The 22418-nt window shown below is 40.0% G+C and overlaps 1 protein-coding gene across 1 annotated transcript in view; it reads right to left on the minus strand.

Moving 5' to 3' along the window:
- Nucleotides 1-10745: 10745 nt before the first annotated feature.
- LOC130915150 (zinc metalloprotease ZmpB-like) overlaps nucleotides 10746-22418 on the minus strand; it is a 61012-nt gene continuing 49339 nt past the window's right edge. The window contains exons 5-6 of the mRNA XM_057834960.1: nucleotides 16612-16790; nucleotides 10746-10874 (exon numbers count right to left, since the gene is read on the minus strand). Coding sequence (XP_057690943.1) covers nucleotides 10866-10874; nucleotides 16612-16790 — 188 coding nt within the window. The 3' untranslated portion in view covers nucleotides 10746-10865. The remainder of the gene's footprint in view (nucleotides 10875-16611; nucleotides 16791-22418) is intronic.

Consider the following 22418-nt stretch of genomic DNA (forward strand, 5'->3'; position numbering starts at 1 on the left):
TTGGCTCATGACTTGAACACCCCCCTCCACTCACACACGCGAGAAATACGACATGCCGCCTCCCCGCCCATTTCGAAGACGAGGGATATTAGAATGTAGAATATACAGTGCCCCCCTTGAACCTTGCAACCTTTCGCCACATTTCAGGCTTCAAACATAAAGATATAAAATTTTAATTTTTTGTCAAGAATCTACAACAAGTGGGACACAATCGTGAAGTGGAACAAAATTTATTGGATAATTTAAACTTTTTTAACAAATAAAAAACTGAAAAGTGGGGCGTGCAATATTATTCGGCCCCCTTGCGTTAATACTTTGTAGCGCCACCTTTTGCTCCAATTACAGCTGCAAGTCGCTTGGGGTATGTTTCTATCAGTTTTGCACATCGAGAGACTGACATTCTTGCCCATTCTTCCTTGCAAAACAGCTCCAGCTCAGTGAGGTTGGATGGAGAGTGTTTGTGAACAGCAGTCTTCAGCTCTTTCCACAGATTCTCCATTGGATTCAGGTCTGGACTTTGACTTGGCCATTCTAACACCTGGATACGTTTATTTTTCAACCATTCCATTGTAGATTTAGCTTTATGTTTTGGATCATTGTCCTGTTGGAAGATAAATCTCCGTCCCAGTCTCAGGTCTTGTGCAGATACCAACAGGTTTTCTTCCAGAATGTTCCTGTATTTGGCTGCATCCATCTTCCCTGTCCCTGCTGAAGAAAAGCAGGCCCAAACAATGATGCTGCCACCACCGTGTTTGACAGTGGGGATGGTGTGTTCAGGGTGATGAGCTGTGTTGCTTTTACGCCAAACATATCGTTTTGCATTGTGGCCAAAAAGTTCAATTTTGGTTTCATCTGACCAGAGCACCTTCTTCCACATGTTTGGTGTGTCTCCCAGGTGGCTTGTGGCAAACTTTAAACGAGACTTTTTATGGATATCTTTGAGAAATGGCTTTCTTCTTGCCACTCTTCCATAAAGGCCAGATTTGTGCAGTGTACGACTGATTGTTGTCCTATGGACAGACTCTCCCACCTCAGCTGTAGATCTCTGCAGTTCATCCAGAGTGATCATGGGCCTCTTGGCTGCATCTCTGATCAGTTTTCTCCTTGTTTGAGAAGAAAGTTTGGAAGGACGGCCGGGTCTTGGTAGATTTGCAGTGGTCTGATGCTCCTTCCATTTCAATATGATGGCTTGCACAGTGCTCCTTGAGATGTTTAAAGCTTGGGAAATCTTTTTGTATCCAAATCCGGCTTTAAACTTCTCCACAACAGTATCTCGGACCTGCCTGGTGTGTTCCTTGGTTTTCGTAATGCTCTCTGCACTTTAAACAGAACCCTGAGACTATCACAGAGCAGCTGCATTTATACGGAGACTTGATTACACACAGGTGGATTCTATTTATCATCATCGGTCATTTAGGACAACATTGGATCATTCGGAGATCCTCACTGAACTTCTGGAGTGAGTTTGCTGCACTGAAAGTAAAGGGGGCGAATAATATTGCACGCCCCACTTTTCAGTTTTTTATTTGTTAAAAAAGTTTAAATTATCCAATAAATGTTGTTCCACTTCACAATTGTGTCCCACTTGTTGTTGATTCTTGACAAAAAAATTAAATTTCATATCTTTATGTTTGAAGCCTGAAATGTGGCGAAAGGTTGCAAGATTCAAGGGGTCCGAATACTTTTGCAAGGCACTGTAGATGTAGTAATGTAAAATGACGTCAATATTGTGGAGGTGGGGAACACACCACTTATTTTGCATCTGCTACAGTGCTTAAAGTCAATTTTACTCACTTAGATTTCTTGACATAAGAAAAACAGCTAGCTGAAAATAAGACTAACAGACTTATTTTAAGCAAAAAGTTTGTATATTTAATCTGAAAAGAAAAACTTGACTGTCAGAAATGTTCTTAATGCAAGAATATTGTTCAAAACATTATTTGAAAGCAATTTTTTTTTTCTGATTTAGGTAAAAAATGACCAACGTTTGGATGTATGGGCTTAATAAAAACAAACTGTAGTAATATTTACTTAAAGTAAGTGGAAGAATCTGACGCATTAATCTGTTAACTAGCCTTTAACACTCAAAACAAGATGGGAGAAAATTATTTGACTAGATTTAACAAAAAATATCAAATTAAGACATTATAAATGTGCAGTGTGAAAGTTAGTAGAGGTCATTACAGATTTATTTTGCATTAATCATTTAGCCTATCAATTAATTCGGTTCATATTGGTGAGAAGTGTAGCCCTGAGCCCCGTTCACCAAATATATTGGGTCTTCTTAATGTCCCGTCCCCAGCAAAAAGTGTATATGCAGGTTACGCTGTTATATCGTCCCTACCAATATTGAGACCAAACCTACGCCCTTGGATGACCCCCTTTTTTTCAAGACTCAAATTTGAAAAAAGACTTTTTGAACACCAAATTAAATTTTTATACAGAAAATAGTACATCAAAACAAATGATTATAACAATATATTTGAGGGGAAAAAGCATGTGATTTTGCCTCATTCAAATCTTAATATCTGAACATTTAAATATGTAAACTAAAGTGCAATCACATTCGTAAATGAATGGCTTCTGGTTTTTGAAATGTAAATAAACCAATCTATTGTGATAAAACAACAAAATTGCAATCACTGCATTAACCATCAAAGTGAAGTCTAACTGTAACTGTAGTCTTGACACAAATCTGAATAAGGAAAAACATTGCAATGAAATAATGCAAACTGGTTAAACTTGAGAGCAGCTGAGATCTGTCATGACAGAACATCGCTTCAATGATATCTGGCACCATCTAGCGTTGTCAATGGGTATAACGTGTAGACCGCAAATATAAGACAACCCCCACTTTTTCAGTCTCATTTAAATGCAAACAACGTCTTATATTCGGGCCAATACGGTAAACTACAAACGTGATTTCATATTTTCACCTGACACCCACTCATGAGTAAGCACTTCAGATGACGTAACATCTGAGTCCAGAAATGCATGAGCAGCAAGTGGCCAAGCAGTTGGAAGTCACAGTTGACGACAGTGCTCGTAGATGAAGTAAAATACACTTATACATCATATATAGTACGTACTGTTTTCAAAATTTAATGTAAGCATGATTCATTAGCATTGTTATTTCCGTCAATGATAACGGCAACGAAAATATTCCATTGACCAAAATTTTTTTTCATGACGTGATGATGAAGCTCTAAAAACGTGTCCAGGACAAATGTAACATAACGAGACGATTGCCAGTTTTCACCTGATGAGACAACGCGACAGTTTGTCATTTCTTCTGGCTTGCTTGTTTTGAGACACATGGTAAGATGTTTTCTTATCTTGGCAAGAGAGAATACGCAACATTGCTTTAGTCATTAAAGGTCTGTGCAGAGTGATCATCACACAGTAAATTTAACTCGTAGCATCAACATAGCATTCACGTTAGCTTTAGCATTTAGTGTGGCGAGTGTCGTTTTAAACTCTGAATTTTGACATTCAGTTCGTGGTGTCCAAGTGGGTTTAATTCATTGAAAATAATGTCCCGTTTTTCTGCCGAGTGAGAAATATCACAAAGTCCGGAATTCTCCTTGTAGACGCTCGTCTGTCAATGTTTCTTAAAAATTGTTGGAAACCTTCGTTTTTCAGACTAAAACTTTAGAATTTTACATATGAAAAAGTTTTGAGCAATCGAAGACTAAAACTAGATGAAGACGAACAAATTTTGGAATGACTAAAATATGAGTATTTTTGTCCAATAGACTACAACGGAACTTAACACGGCTGCCAAAAAAAATGCTATTAAGATTAAAAAATGAGTTATATTCATTATAATGCCTACAGTGCTGGCCAAAGATATTGGCATTTGGCACCTCTGCAATTTTGTCAGATAATGCTCAACTTCTCCAAGAAAATGATTGCAATTACAAATGCTTTGGTAGTATTATCTTCATTTATTTTGCTTGCAATGACAAAACATAAGAGAAAATGAAAAAAATATCAATCATTTTACACAATACACCGTGTTGGTGGTGCTCTGGTTTCCTCTCCTAAGATGCCGGATGGTGGACCAAAATTTCATTGAACCCGCCCGAAAGTCGTTCTACATGTTCTCACCGAACTCATCCCATGCCCGGTTTTTCGCTTCAGTGACCACCTGAGCCGTGTGCCTCCTGGCCAGCCGGTACCCATCAGCTGCCTCTGGAGTCCTGTAGGCCAAAAAGGCGAGATAGGACTCCTTCTTCAGCTTGACAGCATCCCTCACCGATGGTGTCCACCAGCGGGGTCTGGGATTGCCGCCATGACAGGCACAGACCACCTTATGGCCGCAGCTTCGGTCAGCCGCCTCAGCGATAGAAGCACGAAACATGGTCCATTCGGACTCAATGTTCTTGCCTCTCCCTGGACATGGGAGAAGCTCTGCCGGAGATGGGAGTTGAAACCCCTCCGAACAGGGGACTCCGCCAGGCGTACCCAGCAAACCCTCACAAAAAGTTTGGGTCTGCTGGGCCAGACCGTCATCTTTCCTCACCATCGGAGCCAACCCAGGTGGTGATCGGTTGACTGCTCCGCCCCCCCTTCACCACTTGAGTGTTCAAGACTTGCGGACGCAAGTCCGATGACACGACTACAAAGACGTTGATCGAACTGCCGCGTAGGGTGTCCTGATGCCAAGTGGACATATGGACACCCTTATGCTCGAACATGGTGTTCATTATCAACAATCCACGATGGGCGCAAAAGTCCAACAATAGAACACCGCTCCGGTTCTGATCGGAGGGGTCGCTCTTCCCAATCACGCCCCTCCAGGTCTCACTGTCATTGCCCATGTGAGCATTGAAGTCCCCCAGCAGAACGAGGGAGTCCCCAGAAGGCGCACTCTCAAGCAAAAAGGGAGAGTACTCTGAACTGCAGTTTGACGCATAAGCACAAACAACAGTTAGGACCCGTCCCCCCACCCGAAGGCGGAGGGAGGCTACCCACTCGTCCACCGGGTTAAACCACAATATACAGGCGGCGAGTCGGGGGGCAATAAGTATACCCACACCTCTCGTCGTCTCTCAGCATAGGCAACTCTAGAGTGGAATAGTGTCCAACCCCCCCTCGAGAGGACTGGCACCAGAGCCCAAGCCATGTGTGGAGGTGAGCCCAACTACATCGAGTTGGAATTTCTCAACTTCACGCACAAGCTCATGCTCCTTCCCAACCAAAGAGGTGACGTTCCACGTCCCAAAAGCCAGCTTCTCCATCCGGGGATTGGATCGCCAAGGACCCCTCCGTTGGCTGCCATCCGACATTGTGCGCTACCGACCTTCTTGGCCCCTCCCACAGGTGGTGAGCCCATAGGAAGGTACAAGAACTCAACTACTTTCAAAATGCTTGCGTATTGTATGAGATTATCCATAAACCATAAATTTTGTTTTATCGGTCATATTGTTTGGCGTATTGTCTTCATGAGTTAATGTTTCTAATTAAATAGAATGTGCAATTATTTATTGATTTTATAAAATTTTATTTTTGAGGATCAAATGGTCAAACAAATGTACCCAGTGTATTTTTACAGTTTGGATGTTACTTTCTTTTTTTTTTTTTTTTTTTTTAAACTCAGGCAACATGATGTGTGTTGAGGTAATTATCGAGGGTTGATTGATTAAATATTTGCTTGATTGATTGAATATTTGCTTGTGCTCATATATACCATAAATAATACATATTGCCATATTTTTCTCTTATTGATATAACCAGTAAATGATAATTGCTTGCTATATTAGGTTGTAGTATAATGTTTAAGTGTTACAAAGAGTAAAGAGGGTCGGGATGACAACTGCCTTGCTTCATGGCCACATCATTGCGTAACTAGACCTTCCGAGACATCTTCAGCACCTGGCGTCTGGACTTTTGTCTAGACCTTCGAGGACAATTTTCCACTCGAGGACATCTTCCATGGCCGCAGCGTTGCAGTGTCTGGGTCATTTTGACCGTTGTTTACATGTGCCTTTGCTTACACACGTGTACTTAGTTAGTTCCACCTACATGCTCACACATAGCCAACCAAAATCACATGGGTGTCTCCAGCTTGCTCCCCCCCTCCCTCAGGGCGGCACCCTTCTGTGTTAGGACAAACCCCTGAATAAAAATAGCAAGGAGGGTTTTTCCTTAGACCAATTTTGGGGACTATACAGCGTAAACTAGCATTCCTCTGTCTAGTCCCTCTTTTGCTCTCCTTGGCCAAGAAAACTGAGTGTCTTCTCTCCTTATTTTGGGGTAATTTTACATATGTCTACCTAAGGGTCTATTTTTGAACTTGACAATGTGCTTTAGGGTCTTTTCTGTTACAAACAAAATGGTGTGAATAGTTATACTTTATTGTAAGTTGATCCATTTTACTTTTTTCCCTTTAATATTAAAAATGACAAAGTTATGCATAGGTGCAGTTTTAATAATTTTATAGACAAATATTACTATTTACAGTGGCGGCAGAGTGTTTTTGGGGAGGAGGGGCGTGAAACGTTTACGTCTTCCTTGGGGCGTAAAAAAAAAATGGAGAAGAACTGCTCTATACACTGGCCAAAGATGACGTCTTCATAACGAGTACAGCAGAAATTATGGCCCACAGAAATCAAGGGGACGCCGGCGTCCCCAATTGTACAGCATAGAGCAGGGGTTCCCATCTGCCGGGCTGCGGACCGGTATCGGTCCGTGGCGCATTTGCTACCGGGCCGCACAGAAATAATTATTTATTAACAACCGGATTCTCGCCGAATTAACCCTGTGCCCCTGCTTAACACACCAATATCCCTGTCTACTCTAGATATAATACTATAGGATTGATTAGAATGTCGTCAAAGAATCCATTGATTGGACTACTAGCAGTTCATCTTGTTTTGTACATATAATATACCTATGTGCGCTTGGCCTCGATAATAACGTATGACCAAGCCGCGGACGCAGCACATTTGTTACCGGAAATAATTAGCCCCCACACGAGCGAAGATGACTGGAAAACAGATGTCTTTGGAGATTTTTTTACGGCGAAAAGGGCACCTGACGAGCCAGAAGATGAGCCTACAAACTCGAAGACCCACGAACTGTAAAGGAGTGGATTCGTGACCCGTTTTTGTGAATAAACTGAGTGATTCGGGCAATTCTGTGCAACAGGAGGATCAAATGGTAGAGATCGCAAATGACGGCGACCTTAAACTTACATTTGAGAAAAAAACAACCAAGGTTCTGGATTGAAGTCATTCTTGAATATTAAAGATGTCGCATCCCGATCGATCGGGTCCGATCACGTCATTTTCAAAGTATCGGAATCGGCAAAAAAATATCGGACATGCCTTTTTTTAATATATATACTGTATATTTTTTATTTAAACTGTTTTCTAATTGTATTGAACGTTACAGACAAAATGTCTCACACTCATCTAGAGTAGTTTTGACTTAAAGTAGGGCTATCAAATTTATTGCGTTTACGGCGGTAATTAATTTTTTAAAATTAATCACGTTAAATAATTAACGCATGCGCTGCACGACCCACTCACGCATTGTCGCGTTCAATCTATAAAGACGCCATTTTACCTATAGATAGCACTAAAAGGCAGCGTATAATGAGTAGAGAGAATTTTGACAGCCTTTGGAGCCATTTTTTATGTGGCTAAAGCCTTACAATACCTCTCTCAGCAATTAAAAATAACGTGGGAGGCAACGTGGGGAAGAAAGGTAGTAGTTGATCATTTTCTTAACACCCTATGTTCTTTCCCAACGCAGAGAAGATATATCAATTGGTGCCCCTACGCACAGTCATGGTTGCACTTCCCATCATGCATTTGGCCAGAAGTTAAATGACTGCAGTATCATTTACTGAAAGCTCAACAAATACACTAGATGGCAATATTTAGTCACAAGACACAAACTCACATTTATCCATTAAGAATTACAAGTCTTTCTATCCGTGGATCCCTCTCACAGAAAGAATGTTAATAATGTAAATGCCATCTTGAGGATTTATTGTCATAATAAACAAATACAGTACCTACGTACTGTATGTTGAATGTACAGTTTTAGGCAGGTGTCCTGCCTAAAACTTTTGCACAGTACTGTATATATATTTTTTTAATTATTAAATTTATTAGGCTCATGGAAGCTTCCACTTGGGGAAAATATATACATACAGTATATCCTGTATATACAAAATATAATAAAAATATACAGTACTGTGCAAAGGTTTTAGGCAGGTGTCCTGCCTAAAACTTTTGCACAGTACTGTATATATTCGTCCGAGTTTTATTCATTTTCTTCTTAATGCATTGCCAAAATGTATATGATCGGGAAAAATTATCGGGAATGTTTGGAATTGAATCGGGAGCAAAAAAAAAAGCAATCGGATCGGGAAATATCGGGATCGGCGGATACTCAAACTAAAACGATCGGGATCGGATCGGGAGCAAAAAAACATGATCGGAACAACCCTACTGAATATCCTGACATCGCTACGAAGCGGGCTTCTTAATTAATGCTTAACGACACGACAAAGTTGTTAACGGTGAGAGAGCGGTGTGCAGTTGTTGTGTGCAGCTAACATGGCAGGATGTGTCTGAGAACTTTTCTACATGTCCATCCATGATCAAACGTAAGTTAATATTCCTTTCTTTTAAGAAAGTTTGTAGTGTTTACTTTGAAATCGCAGCATTCGCGGCCATTTTTAACGTTACGCGCATGCGCAGAACCGCATAATTGCAATTTTTGATGGTTTGCAAAATTATTCAGAACACCGGTCCATGAAAAAAGAACCAAATAACACTGGTCCGTGGTGCAAAAAAGGTTGGGGACTCCTGGCATAGAGTGTAAAGGGGTAAGAGAAGGTTTGTACAGCACACTGTACAAATGGAAGATTTCTCCTTGGTGTGTTTTCTTTCATAATCGTTTAATTCTTGCTTCCGAGTGAAGCTTTTACTTGGTGTGTATGCGCGTGTGTCTCGTTAACTCATGCTTCGTACAAAATCTTTTATCGCAAAGAGAGCAGACGAAAGGCTTCTCTCCAGTGTGTGTTCTTGTGTGTTTATTTAAACTTCCCTTCTCGGAGAATCTTTTACCACAATGAGAGCAGACGAAAGGCTTCTCTGCAGTGTGTGTCCTCGTGTGTCTTGTTAAGACTTCTTTCGTACAAAATCTCTTATTGCAAAGAGAGCAGACGAAAGGCTTCTCTCCAGTGTGTGTAGTTATGTGTCTTGACAACGCTCGCTTGGAACAAAATCTTTTATCGCAACGAGAGCAGACGAAGGGCTTCTCTCCAGTGTGTGTACGCGTGTGTGTTGTCAACGCTTGCTTCGTACAAAATCCTCTATCGCAAAGAGAGCAGACGAAAGGCTTCTCTCCAGTGTGTCTTCTTGTGTGTAAATCTAAATTTCCCTTCTGGGTGAATCTTTTACCACAAAATGTGCAGACAAAAGGCTTTTCTCCAGTGTGTGTACTTGTGTGATATGTTAACGCTCGCTTTGTAAAAAATCCTTTATCGCAAAGAGAGCAGTTGAAAGGCTTCTCTCCAGTGTGTGTACTATTGTGTGTTGCCAACTCTTGCTTCGTACAAAATCTTCTATCGCAAAGAGAGCAGACGAAAGGCTTCTCTCCAGTGTGAGTTCTAGTGTGTAAATTTAAATTTCCCTTCTGGGTGAATCCTTTACTGCAAAATGTGCAGACAAAAGGCTTTTCTCCAGTGTGTGTACTTGTGTGATATGTTAATGCTCGCTTTGTAGAAAATCCTTTATCGCAAAGAGAGCATATGAAAGGCTTCCCTCCAGTGTGTGTACTCGTGTGTGTTGCCAACTCTTGCTTCGTACAAAATCTTCTATCGCAAAGAGAGCAGACGAAAGGCTTCTCTCCAGTGTGTCTTCTTGTGTGTAAATCTAGATTTCCCTTCTGGGTGAATCTTTTACCACAAAATGTGCAGACAAAAGGCTTTTCTACAGTATGTGTACTTGTGTGTTTTGTTAACGCTCGCTTTGTGAAAAATCCTTTATCGCAAAGAGAGCAGATGAAAGGCTTCTCTCCAGTGTGTGTACTCGTGTGTGTTGCCAACTCTTGCTTCGTACAAAATCTTCTATCGCAAAGAGAGCAGACGAAAGGATTCTCCCCAGTGTGTGTTCTTGTGTGATTGCTTAAATCGCTTTTCTTTAGGAATCCTTTACCGCAATATGTGCAGACAAAAGGCTTTTCTCCAGTGTGTGTACTCGTGTGTCTTATTAAGTCTTGCTTCGCAAGAAATCCTTTATCGCAAACAGAGCAGATGAAAGGCTTTTCTCCAGTGTGTATTTTTGTGTGTCTAATTAGAATTTCCTTCTTGGTGAATCTTTTATTACAATATGTGCAGAGAAAAGGTTTTTCCTTAGTGTGGGTATGCGTGTGTATGATTACATTTTCCTTTGTAGTGAATGTTTTATCATAATGTGAGCAGGAAAAACGTTTCCCATCCGCGCATTCTTTTGCGTTTCTTTGCAGTGATGACTTGTTAAAGGATTTTGAAGCATCAAAGTCAACATCCTCCTCATCGGTGTTAAAGTCAGAAGAGTGTGATGTTACGTCGTCGCTGTCCGACAGTGGCGCTAAGAGGTCGACCTGTGATCGTCCCTCACCTTTTGTTCTCAGGTGTTGAAACAAGGAACTGCTCGCTAGTTTTGTTGCTCTGCTCTCTTCACTTGGACCTTCATCTTCTTCACTCTCCACACTAACAGTCATTGGAAACTTGGGGATTTCATCTTCCTGTTCTTCTTTCATGCTGGGGGTCTCTGGCTCCGCCTCCTGTTGGATGTACGACATCTCTGACTCCTCCTGTTTAACGTTAGGGGGATCGTGCTTCTTCGGGTGAAGGTCTTCCACTATGACGTCTGTGGGACACAGGATACATTTTAAAAAAAAAAAATCCCTGCATGCAGGAAAAGTTCAAGAACATGCCATTTAGTAGCATTAACTAACCCCACAAGGACCATGTTCTTTTTTCTACATCGATAGTAAGTGTATTTTTCATTGATCTGTTAACTGCAATCATTAACTCAGTAACTCGCCGATGAAAACCAACAAATCTGTTGCAGTCCATGAATGCAAGGTAGGACCCTAGGTTCCTTGAACACACAAAAAACACGCGATCACAAAAAGGAGACAAAAAACTGAGTCCAGTTGGTCGGGATTAAGAAAAAAAAAAAAAAAGGGGAACTCCGTGATGAGAAACAAACAAACAAACAAACAAACAAACAAACAAACAAAACAAGGCAATGATGCAATTCGCAATGAAGGGATATACTTTACAAACTGTGAAATGGTAGCAAGTCAATATCTCGGCAACCTGCCTAGGATCGGTTTGACACTGCTGATGAGCTGGAATTGGATGCAGTTACATCGGGAACTCATGCCACAGCTCTGTTATAAAACAATCTGACCAGCAGCAGCATACTCCCTTCGCTTGTTAGCTAGCACAGAGATTCTCCCAGTCCATCCCAACCACGTCATCACCCCCAGTGTCCATTGCGCGCATCAAACATGACGACCTCCGTAGGTCAAAACATGTACTAAATATTATAGATTTTTAAAACAACGTCAATATTTTATGTGTTTCTAATAACATATTGTAGTAAAAGACAACAATTGTGGCTTATTAGAACCTACAAGTCCGAGGTACCCTTTAAGATGACGTACAGTGTATGTAACATCTAATTCCAGAAATGCATGAGCAGCAAGTGGCCAAGCAGAGGGAAGTCACAGTTAACGACAGTGCTCATAGATAAAACATACTTATATAAAATATATAGTCTTTATTGTTTTGATAATTTTATGTAAGCACCATTCAATAGCATTATTGTTTTTGTCACTGATGACGATACTGAAAATATTTGACGACTAATTTTAAAAGTTATCGCCGACTAAAACTATATGACGACGAACACATTTGAACAATTTTATTGTAATAATTGATTGTAAGCATGATACCATCGTCGTCCAATTTTGTTGAATAATGAGAATTAATGCAATACAAAGAGCACTGGTATGTACAACCCATATTTATAGAACAGAGCTCTAATAACAGTTTACAAAAAAGGAATTAAGACAGTCCGCAATGAACAAAAATGTTTGATAGTAGTAATAAAAAGGTCCAGTAATTCTACAATGAAGCAGATTTCAAATGATTGCAATGCACAAAACGACTCCTTACACCACAGGTAGTGGCAGTAATATCTTCATTTATTTTGCTTGCAATGAAAAAACACAAAAGAGCAGCAATACGCAAAGTCTCATTTACGTCATCACTCCGAGCCCGCAAAACATGGCACAAACTATTGGTCAAAATATGTAATACGGAGAGATCGGACGCCGATATGGGCAAAAAAATGCGCATCGGTATCGGATCGGCCAACATGGAAAAATTCCGATCCAGACTTCCGATCGAGTTTTTTTTTTAATTCCGGTCCGGGTTTTCCAGCGCACCGATTTACATAATCCATTCCAGTTTTTGCTTCGGTTTCCCTAAAATCCGGTCCGCATTTTACGACACCTTCAACACACTACATTACCGTCTCCCAATTTACCGAGAGATTTTATCGGTAAAAATGTCAGCTGTGTGGGATCATTTCACCTTAAAGGACAACAAAGACGAAGAGGCAGAGTGCAACATATGCCACACTAAAGTCAAGTGTGGTGGTAAAGCTGTAAGAAGTTTTAATACAACCAACCTTATCAAGCATTTAGCGAAATACCACCACAAACAATATAAGAAATATGTTAAGAAAACCGAAGACAAAAAGAAAGGTCGTACGCAACTAACACTGGCAGAAACTTTTGCTATGCGTGACAAACTGGCACTCGACAGTCCCACAGCCCAGGGAATAACAAGAGTCGAAGAATTCATTCTGGATGAAGAGCCATTATCTCTCGTGAGTAAAGACGCACCATCCAACACTTAGAACCACGGTATAACATGCCCAGCCGTCATTATATCCTTGAGTGATTCGGCCGTGGAAGATTCGAGAACACTTTAAAAAATTATTCACTCACATATTTTAAACTTTTAAACAAATTATGTCACAATGAAAAAAATGGCGTCTGTAAAAAAGTCACGGATATCTACCTCATCACTATCGCTTAATTGTATTTTTTTTTTTTTGGTTACTGTCGCATTTTCTCTGATATGTTAGATGATAAATACTTGATCCAAACAAAAAAAGTTGGAAAAAAAAAAAAAGTTTAAAAGGGTAAATATGAAAATGAAAATCTCGACCACTCCTTGATGTCTGCGATTTCTGGATGGCGACCCTTGTTATATTACCATGTTTCACCCATAAAAATCACCCCAAAATCCAGCTGTGGCCATTCACAGCTATGTCTTGACACTCAGTGATACATGCTATATGGAGTTTTTGGATCGAAACGAAGTAAGTACGCAATAATATCTCATTAAAGTCATGGCGTCTGTAATTCTGTTCTCGCGTGCTCTCACCTCCAGATAGGGTTTTGCTGTTTAAAAAATATATATATTTTTCTAGATATGCCCTCCTGCTCAATATTTTTCTTCCCCCAGAAAATTTAGATTTTAATATTTCCAATGATGTATCACACATGCATATCGGACAATTTGAAAGTTGGATAAATTGGGGGTCTCAAAGCGGAACTTCACGTCACCCGAGTGTTTTCCGCCATATGTCAAGTAAAGCGGAACTAATACACAGCGCGGTCTCTGCTACGTAATGAGAAATGGACTGCATTGCGTCCCGAGAGTAAACAACATGCTTGTCACACCCGGGTAATGCCAATGCTCAACTCACGGCTTTAGCTCAACTCATGCGGCTGGATAAAAAAACACAAGAATACCTGACTGCTGCTGACAGCCGCTACAAACTACGTCAACATCGTTTTACTGGAGATAATAGATATCGTATGTATATAGAACTAGATGCAAAAGGACAGACTCGACGGCGTTAGCAACATTGAAGTATTGAAAACTAGTTGCGTTAGTAAACAGCCGCCATCTTAAAGCAGGAGACTTCCCTCGTAGGCTGTTGTGAACCTTCCAAGCGAACCTAATTAACTTTTTATCTAAAATACCACTAAATCGGCAAAATCATGACTTGAATCTATCTTCAAAACAGTTTTAAAACTTTCACATGTCGAAAGTAGACAGAAGGGAAATTATGGAATAACGGGAGCAATTTTAACAACTTTAACAGTTGATTCGCAAAATTAAATGAATTGAATGTAGTTTAAAGCTGCTGATACAGAATGGGGACTTGAGTATTTTATTTACTGTTTTAAAACGTTAACTTGATACTGAAATAATCGTTTATCTAAACCTGAGAGGCTTTTTAGACAATTTTAGTAACTAATGCACGAAACATTAAAAGCATCTAATAGCTTGGGGGGTTTGTGGGATTTTCCACTGAGGTTGTTTGCGTGTTTTCCTTTTTTAAGACAGTTTACAATATTATTTGCACGTTTTACTGACTGACTATGCCCTTTCTGTTTGTTATTTATAATGTTTTGTATTTGTCACTGAATAAACAGGTCAGTTTCTTGTTACCAACCGTTGTGTGTTATTCAAACTCACCTAATTCAGCTGGCTAGTTGTTATCAAGAGTACTAAAACCTTTTTCAACATGAGTCTGACAACTAAGTAAGGAGGCTAAATAACTTTAAACTTTAACACATGCTCAGATAGGCCGGTATCGGTATCGGCATCGGAAGTGCAAAACAATATCGGTATCGGATTGGAAGTGCAAAAACCTGGATCGGGACATCCTTACTAAGTATTATAAAATATTGCCATTGATTTAACATTTTATGTGTTTCTAACAACATATTTTAGTACAAGAGAACAATTTTGTTTTATTAGAGCCTATGTGTATTTAAGGTCGGGGATCCCTTTAAGTTGTTTGCTGATCGTGTTAATTTAGGTAGATATGTTTATAATAATAATAATACTTTATTTGTAGACCGCTTTTACCAATGCTGAAAGACGCTTTACAGTTGAAACACAAAGCAGCAAACAACGTGATACCAAGGGCATAGGTTTGCATAGGGACAGTAGGGACATAAGAATACTAACTTTTCAGGATGCTAAAATTGTCCCCACAAACTTTTAAAGCAACCGTATTTGCATTATATAATGAGTTCAGCTACATAGGGAATTTAGGGATAGAATTCACCCTACCATTATTAAGTGAATTATTTCCATTATGTTTATGTTTGTTAATAAAAACTAGACATTTATTCGGGAAGTTTTCAAAATACTTTGGTAGTTTTTGAAAACAGAGGTTTTAATCGGATAGTGTATCTCCTGAACCAATGCACGTAAAAGTTAGTATCAGTCGATACGGATTTATTTTGCATTGATCATTTAGCCTATCAATTAATTAGGTTCATATTCATGAGAAATGTGGCCTGGATCCCCATATACCCAATCTGTTTGGTCTTATTACTGTTCCGTCCCCAGCAAAAAGTGTACATGTAGGTTATGCTTTTATATCGTCCCTACCAATGTTGAGTCCAAACCTACGCTCTTGGTTTATACAGTATACGCGTATGTGTAATATATAACTGACATGTTGCATATGGGTATGCTGTATTGCAGAAAACCACACAAACCCATCCTCATCATTCTCTTAAGTAAACCACAAATAAATGCCGAACAGCCTCTTTGAATCTCGATCGGATTCACAACATTACAGCGTCACCTGCTTTATTCCACGCACCCGTAGAGAGATCCCAATTCAAATTGGCCCTTTTTCAATCTAGACCAGGGGTGCCCATTACGTCGATCGCGATCGACCAGTCGATCGCAACGCTAGTGTGGGTAGATCGCGGCATTAAAAAAAAAAAAAAATGTATGTACATAGTTAATTATGTTATGTGAGCAAACATAATTTACCGTCCATTTTTAATTTATATATTTTTTTAATGTACACAGTTATTTGTGTTTTGTGAGCAACATAACCTCATATGTTGCTCACAAAGCATAATTACTGTAACTGTCCATTTAAATTTTTTTCTTTTTTTAGTTCACCCTCTCTTAAGGTAGATCGCGGGAGGATGTCTCATTTAAAAGTAGATCTTGGAGCAAAAAACATTGAGCACCCCTGATCTAGACTTTTTTACATTCATATCTATTAAAAATTCAGGGATTAACGCATTTATTCACAAGATTTTTCAACTTAAAATCTCGTTTTGAGACTTCAAAATATTTACGTAAAATGAATTATAACTGCCCGTTTTTTGTTTTTTTTTGGCTTTTAACCACCATGGGGAATGGGCAATGCCCTGCCCGCCTCCTGCAGGGACATCATCTTCCGTAAGCTCCTCGGAATCAAGTATGTGTGCGTGGGGAAGGCCAACTCTGAGCCGACGGAGCATTGTTTTGGCAAGCGCTGCCACATGTGGGGCACCAATTACTGGACGGGCATAAAGAACTTCATGGTCAGCAATAGGCCGGCCCAGCGCCTGCACTTGATAAAGTTCCTCGGGTTCCTTCCCGGGGACGTGAAGGCCGACCTGGACCGTGCCAAGTTAGAGGAGGAGATCTTGGCCGAGCTTGCCAGGAAGCTGGCCGAGGATCAGTCGGACCTACCGACGAACGATGGCTACCTGGCCAGGAAGGTCCAGGCCAACCAAGACCTTGCTCAGCAGGAGAACATGGAGATCGTCGTGGAGCTCGTGAGGAGTGACCTGCCTTCTGTGATGTTTGACGTCCTGATCAAGCAGGTGGACAGGGGATAGCTGGGCTGTCCTCAAGCGGCCATCCCTCCCCATGACCCATAGTGACACTGGAATTCAATAAATAATAAATTGTGATTGTATATAGAATTAATAATTTATTTGAATATTATTTATAATTGTTTCTGCATGCTTTCCTCAAGTATCACGTTTCTGATGATAAAATTGAGTAATTTATAAGCTATTGAAAAAAATGCCAAATTTCCACAAAATAAAATTTAAGCTGCTATTTTGGGCAAAAAATTCTGAAAATATAGGTGATTATATTATTGTATAGCATTTGGTGATTTTTGTGCATCTGGTGTAAAATCTGAGAATTTTATAGTAGTTTTGTTACATAAAAAATAATCGGGATTTTATAAGGGGAAAAACTTTTGAATTTTTTTTTATGCCACGGTTCATGGAGACTCAAGGTCAGTAGCAGCTTTGTTTTTGAAAATATTTAATTTGGAGGTTGTTTTTTTTTTTTAAATAGGCCCCCGATGAATCGGCCCAGTGTCCTGTCAATATATTATGAAGTCTATGGTCTATTATCTTAGGAAAAAAAAAAAAAAATAATAATTGAAAAGTAAATGTTTGCACTAGCTTCAATTTTAATGTACATCCAAAATTGAGGTTTTTCATTTAGATGTGTAGGAGAAAAATAGGAGATGGAGGTTGGGTTACTGCTGTTTTTGTTAACTTTTATTTTGCAAATCATTGAAAAAAAAATATTTTAAATGAAAATCTGTTTTCTTCTTTGTATGTGTTATAGGAATAACTGAGCCAAAAGCAGTTTTATCTGCATTTTAGTGGTTTTAGGAGTTTTGACAGTTGTTTTTATGTGTGCAATTTATTCAGATTTAGCATTGGAAAAAGATATGATGATTATGATGTTTTAAACTGTTACTGTCCCACCGAATGACTTCGAAACAAGTAGAAAAATGCTTGGCTTTATTAAATGCTTCATTGAGTGAGTCCACTCAACTCCGCTCAAGCTGCTCACTTACACACAATGAGTTGCCACAGCAACTGTTTAACAAGTTAAAGAGTGTTGACGCATGCGGTGCTTTACAATTCGCGGGCCTCCTGCTAGATAAAACGCAAACATCTGTCAATCATCATTGAATTCAAAGGGTATGTAGCGGCAAAGGGGGTGTGAGACATCAATAGAACCGTTATGTGCCAAAATAACAAATATTGATAAAGTTAACAAAAAAATCAATCACATTAATGAGCAATTATCGAAAATAGATCGAAAATGACGAACATTCCCGAAAGTGTTCCGGAAACAGCCGAATGGGGCGGGGACGTCACGACAAGTGATTGACGGTCGAGGCGGAGCCAGGTGCCATTGTTTTTTAACGACTAGAGAGTAGCGTTGGGGTTTGTTTGACGAAAACATCACAAAAATGGTTCAAAACTGCTGTGCTATGTGGTGTACAAATAGTTATTTATCGGAATATAGTATCCATGGGTTCCCGAACGCGAAAAAAAAAGCTGGACTACGCAGACAATGGGTAAAGTTCGTCCGTGCAAAGAGGGCTAATTTTCTAGACACAGCCTCCGGCACACTTTTCTGTGGTGCGCATTTTCCACCTGAAAGCTTCTCGAACTACGGACAAGTGAAATCGGATTTTGCTAAAAGATTGCTGTTCAAAGGAGATGCGGTGCCGACCATACACGCGCAGCTACCTAAATGTCCCTGTCATGCCATGTCATTTCCTGTTTTATTTTGAAAGCTTCACCCTCCTTGTGTCTGCGTACTTGCCCTTCCTCTGGTCACCTAATCACCTATTGTTTCCACCTGTTCCACATTACCCCCTGTGTATATATTGCCTTAGTTTCCCTTGTCTAGTGCAGAAGTGTCTTTCTACCAAGGTCAGTCACGTCAGCCTCTCGCCATAGCTTGTCATAGTGATTCTGAATATTATCCTCCACTTGGAGCGCTTTGTGTTTGAGCCTTTTTTTGATCTTAGCCATCTTGACTTTTTCATCCATTAGGAGTGTTTTTAGTTTTTGCCTTTCCTCCCTTTTGGAGTGCGTTTTTGTTTGAACTGTCGTTGCCCTGACTTAATCCTCCGTTGGAGAGCCTTTTGTTTGTATTTTTTCACATCCCCGCATGTCAGCGGAAGAACCTCTGTTTTCAAAATAAAGTTTTTTGCCTGAACCTCCGCAACTGAGTCCGCCTCATCGTCTCTGCCTGACAGTCCCGAGATATCAAGAAAGAGGACGATGAGTGGCAAAGGAGGCTAAGGCTAAGCAAAGGAGGGGAGCAGCCAAGCTCGAAATGGCCAGAGTGAGTACTCTTTTATAATAAAAAAATGTCACGCATTGGATACAGGACTGGACACATGTATAAATTATCGTTCGTAAAATATATAGAACAAATCCTCTGATCCCATTCATATTTGTGTCTGTTGGCAGAGCAAAAGCTATGATAGCGCAATAAATGATAATTATTCTATGCATTCCTTTATTTTGCAGTCACGGTGTATCAGCTTCACAAAAAGAAATGCAAAACAAATCACTGGTGTTTCCCACACGATCTGCTGCCGATGTTTCATCAGTGTCATTGCTCCCCTCAATGACCGTTTCATCACGCTGCATTGGCGTTCGTTTGGGCTCAAATTGGTAACCTAAAACACCGATTAAAGCTTTGTAACTCTCCTCGTCACCATTAGATGAACATTCGTTACGTCCTTCTACGTCGGATTCGTCGCTGAAACTAGAAACGAAATTGTCTGCCATTCAGTATTAAAGCACTGAGCCTTTTTCTTGTTGAAGAAACACCCCTCACTGTCAATTCTGAATTCTGTTTTATTGACAATGAGGGGTGTTTCTTCATGAGGGAACCTGGAATATGTGCAGGATGAACACAATGCAACAGCATAAACAGCTCAAAACAATGCTAATTCTCCCCTCACTAGAAGGAATTACTGTATATTGATGCAGACAGGCGCTGCCCCCCTAGTGGCCGGTGGCACTCTCTTCACTTGTCGTGACGTCACGCACACAATCTGCCAGATCTCGGCGCCGGTCGTTTTAGCTTGACAATCGAGTCAAATTTCTCTCATTTTCTTGTGTGTAATTACACAAAGTGGCATGATATGAATACAAAAGGCATGTGTTTATGGATAAATGATGGAATATTAACATTTTCCCAGGGCATGGCATACCCTTTAAAATGCACCTCCAGTGCATTGCCCGACTAACAAAGAGTATGGAGAGGGAGGACCTTGCCCAGGGCCGCTCCTCTTCATCCTGTACAATAGGAGTCCCCAAACTACATTTGGTTCGGCCCCCTGAACAACAGAGAGCATTTAGATTTAAAAAAAAAAAAAAAAAACATTTCCTGGCTTTTTTATGTGAAAAACTCAGAGCGGGTTATTTGGTTATTATCTATTTAATTAATAGCGTTATTATTACCTTGGTCTTTCCTATGGAAAGAACAAGGTATTGTTATTCTGCAACTTTATTCGCCTTATTATTACCTTGGTCTTTCCAAAGGAAAGAACAAGGTAATGATATTCTACAACTTTATTGTACTTATTATTACCTTGGTCTTTCTGAAAGAAAGAACAAGGTATTGTTATTGTGCAACTTTATTACCTTGGTCTTTCTGAAAGAAAGAACAAGGTATTGTTATTGTGCAACTTTATTACCTTGGTCTTTCTGAAAGAAAGAACAAGGTATTGTTATTGTGCAACTTTATTGTACTTATTATTTATTCATCTTATTCTCCGCGTTTTTTTGAGCCAACGCACAGCCCAAACCGTAGCACCGATCGGCACAGTTCAAGTATCGGCACGACCGGAATTTTCGCGTGACGATGGGAATTTTTCAAACCGCCACGAAAAATTTTCCGTTCGCCCGTAAACGGCAATTTTCCGAAAAATAAAAAAAGTTTCAAAATGTATCTAGTCCTACAATTTTTGACCAAATCACATAATTTGGGCATCAAAAATTCCGGGACGGTGAGGGGCATAAAAGTTGTATACAGAATTTGGCAAAAATTTACGGTTCCCCGGAAATTTGCCAAAAACTTTCCTATTCATTTTGAATGGAAAAAAAACGCGCGCTTCACAGCCCGAACCGTTAGACCGATCGGCACCGTTCAAGTATCGGCACGACCGGAATTTTCGCGTGACACAGGAAACTTTACAAATGGCCCGGAAAATTTTTCCGTTCGTCCGTAAACGGCAATTTTCCGTGAAAAAAAAAAAAGTTTCAAAATGTATCTAGTCCTACAATTTTTGACCAAATCACATAATTTGGGCATCAAAAATTCCGGGACGGTGAGGGGCATAAAAGTTGTATACAGAATTTGGAAAAAAATTACGCTTCCTCGGAAATTTGCCAAAAACTATCCCATTCATTTCGAATGGGAAAAGTCCCATTCACTTCCAATGGGATTTCCAATGGAATTTACATTGCATTGATGCCATTGACGGCCATGCATGTCGAATCTACTGATGCCAATGTACTTGGATTCAATTGATTATATGGATGTCGATGCCATTGACTGCCATGGACGTCCAAAATTTTTCCCATTCATTTTCAATGGGGAAAAAACAAAATTACCCCAAATCAACAGAAAATGACCAGATATCAATAGGACGTGTCCCCCAAACTTCCCCAATTCCATTGACGCTTATGAAGCGTGCCGCCATTGACTTCCATGGACGTCCAAAATTTTTCCCATTCATTTTCAATGGGGAAAAAACTAAATTTCTCCAAATCAACAGAAAATGACCAGATATCAATAGGACGTATACCCCAAACGTCCCCAACTCCATTGACGCTTATGGGGGGTGCTGCCATTGACGTCCATGGACGTCCAAAATTTTACCCATTCATTTTCAATGGGAATTTTTTTTTTTTCCCCAAATCAACAGAAAATGACTAGATATCAATAGGACCTGTCCCCCAAATGTCCCCGATTGCATTGCCGCTTATGGAGGGTGATGCCATTGACGGCCATGGACGTCCAATTCTCCCAATCTTTTCTAATGGCTTTTACTTTGTTTAGTGCCATTGACTGGCATTATGGTCCATTCTATTGATAGACCTGAGTGGGGCTAAGATCTGTATCTCCACAGAGGAAAGACCAAGGTGTGTAATTGTACTTATTACCTTGGTCTTTCCAAGGGAAAGAACAAGGTTATGTTGTTGTACAACTTTATTGTACTTCTTTATTATTATTCTTTATTATTATTATTATTCAATAATTGTTGACGTTTTTTTCGGCGCGCCGCGCAGCCCGAACCGTAGCACCGATCGGCACCGTTCAAGTATCGACACGACCGGAATTTTCGTGCGACGATGGGAATTTTTCAAACGACCCCGAAAATTTTTCCGTTCGGCCGTAAACGCCGATTTTCCAATTTTTAAAAAAAATTTCAAAACGCTACTTGTCCTACAATTTTTGAGCAAATCACATAATTTGGACATCAAAAATTCCGGGACGGTGGGGGGCATAAAGATTGTATACAGAATTTGGAAAAAATTTACGGTTCTCCGGATATTTGCCAAAAACTATCCCATTCATTTCTAATGGGAAAATTTCCCATTCACTTTCAATAGTATTTCCAATGGACTTTACATTGCATTGATGCCATTGACGGCCATGCATGTCGAATCTATTGATGCCAATGTACTTGGATTCATTTGACTATATGGATGTCGATGCCATTGAC

This window comes from Corythoichthys intestinalis, chromosome 1, assembly GCF_030265065.1.
Source record: "Corythoichthys intestinalis isolate RoL2023-P3 chromosome 1, ASM3026506v1, whole genome shotgun sequence".
In the NCBI taxonomy this organism is placed as follows: Eukaryota; Metazoa; Chordata; class Actinopteri; order Syngnathiformes; family Syngnathidae; genus Corythoichthys; species Corythoichthys intestinalis.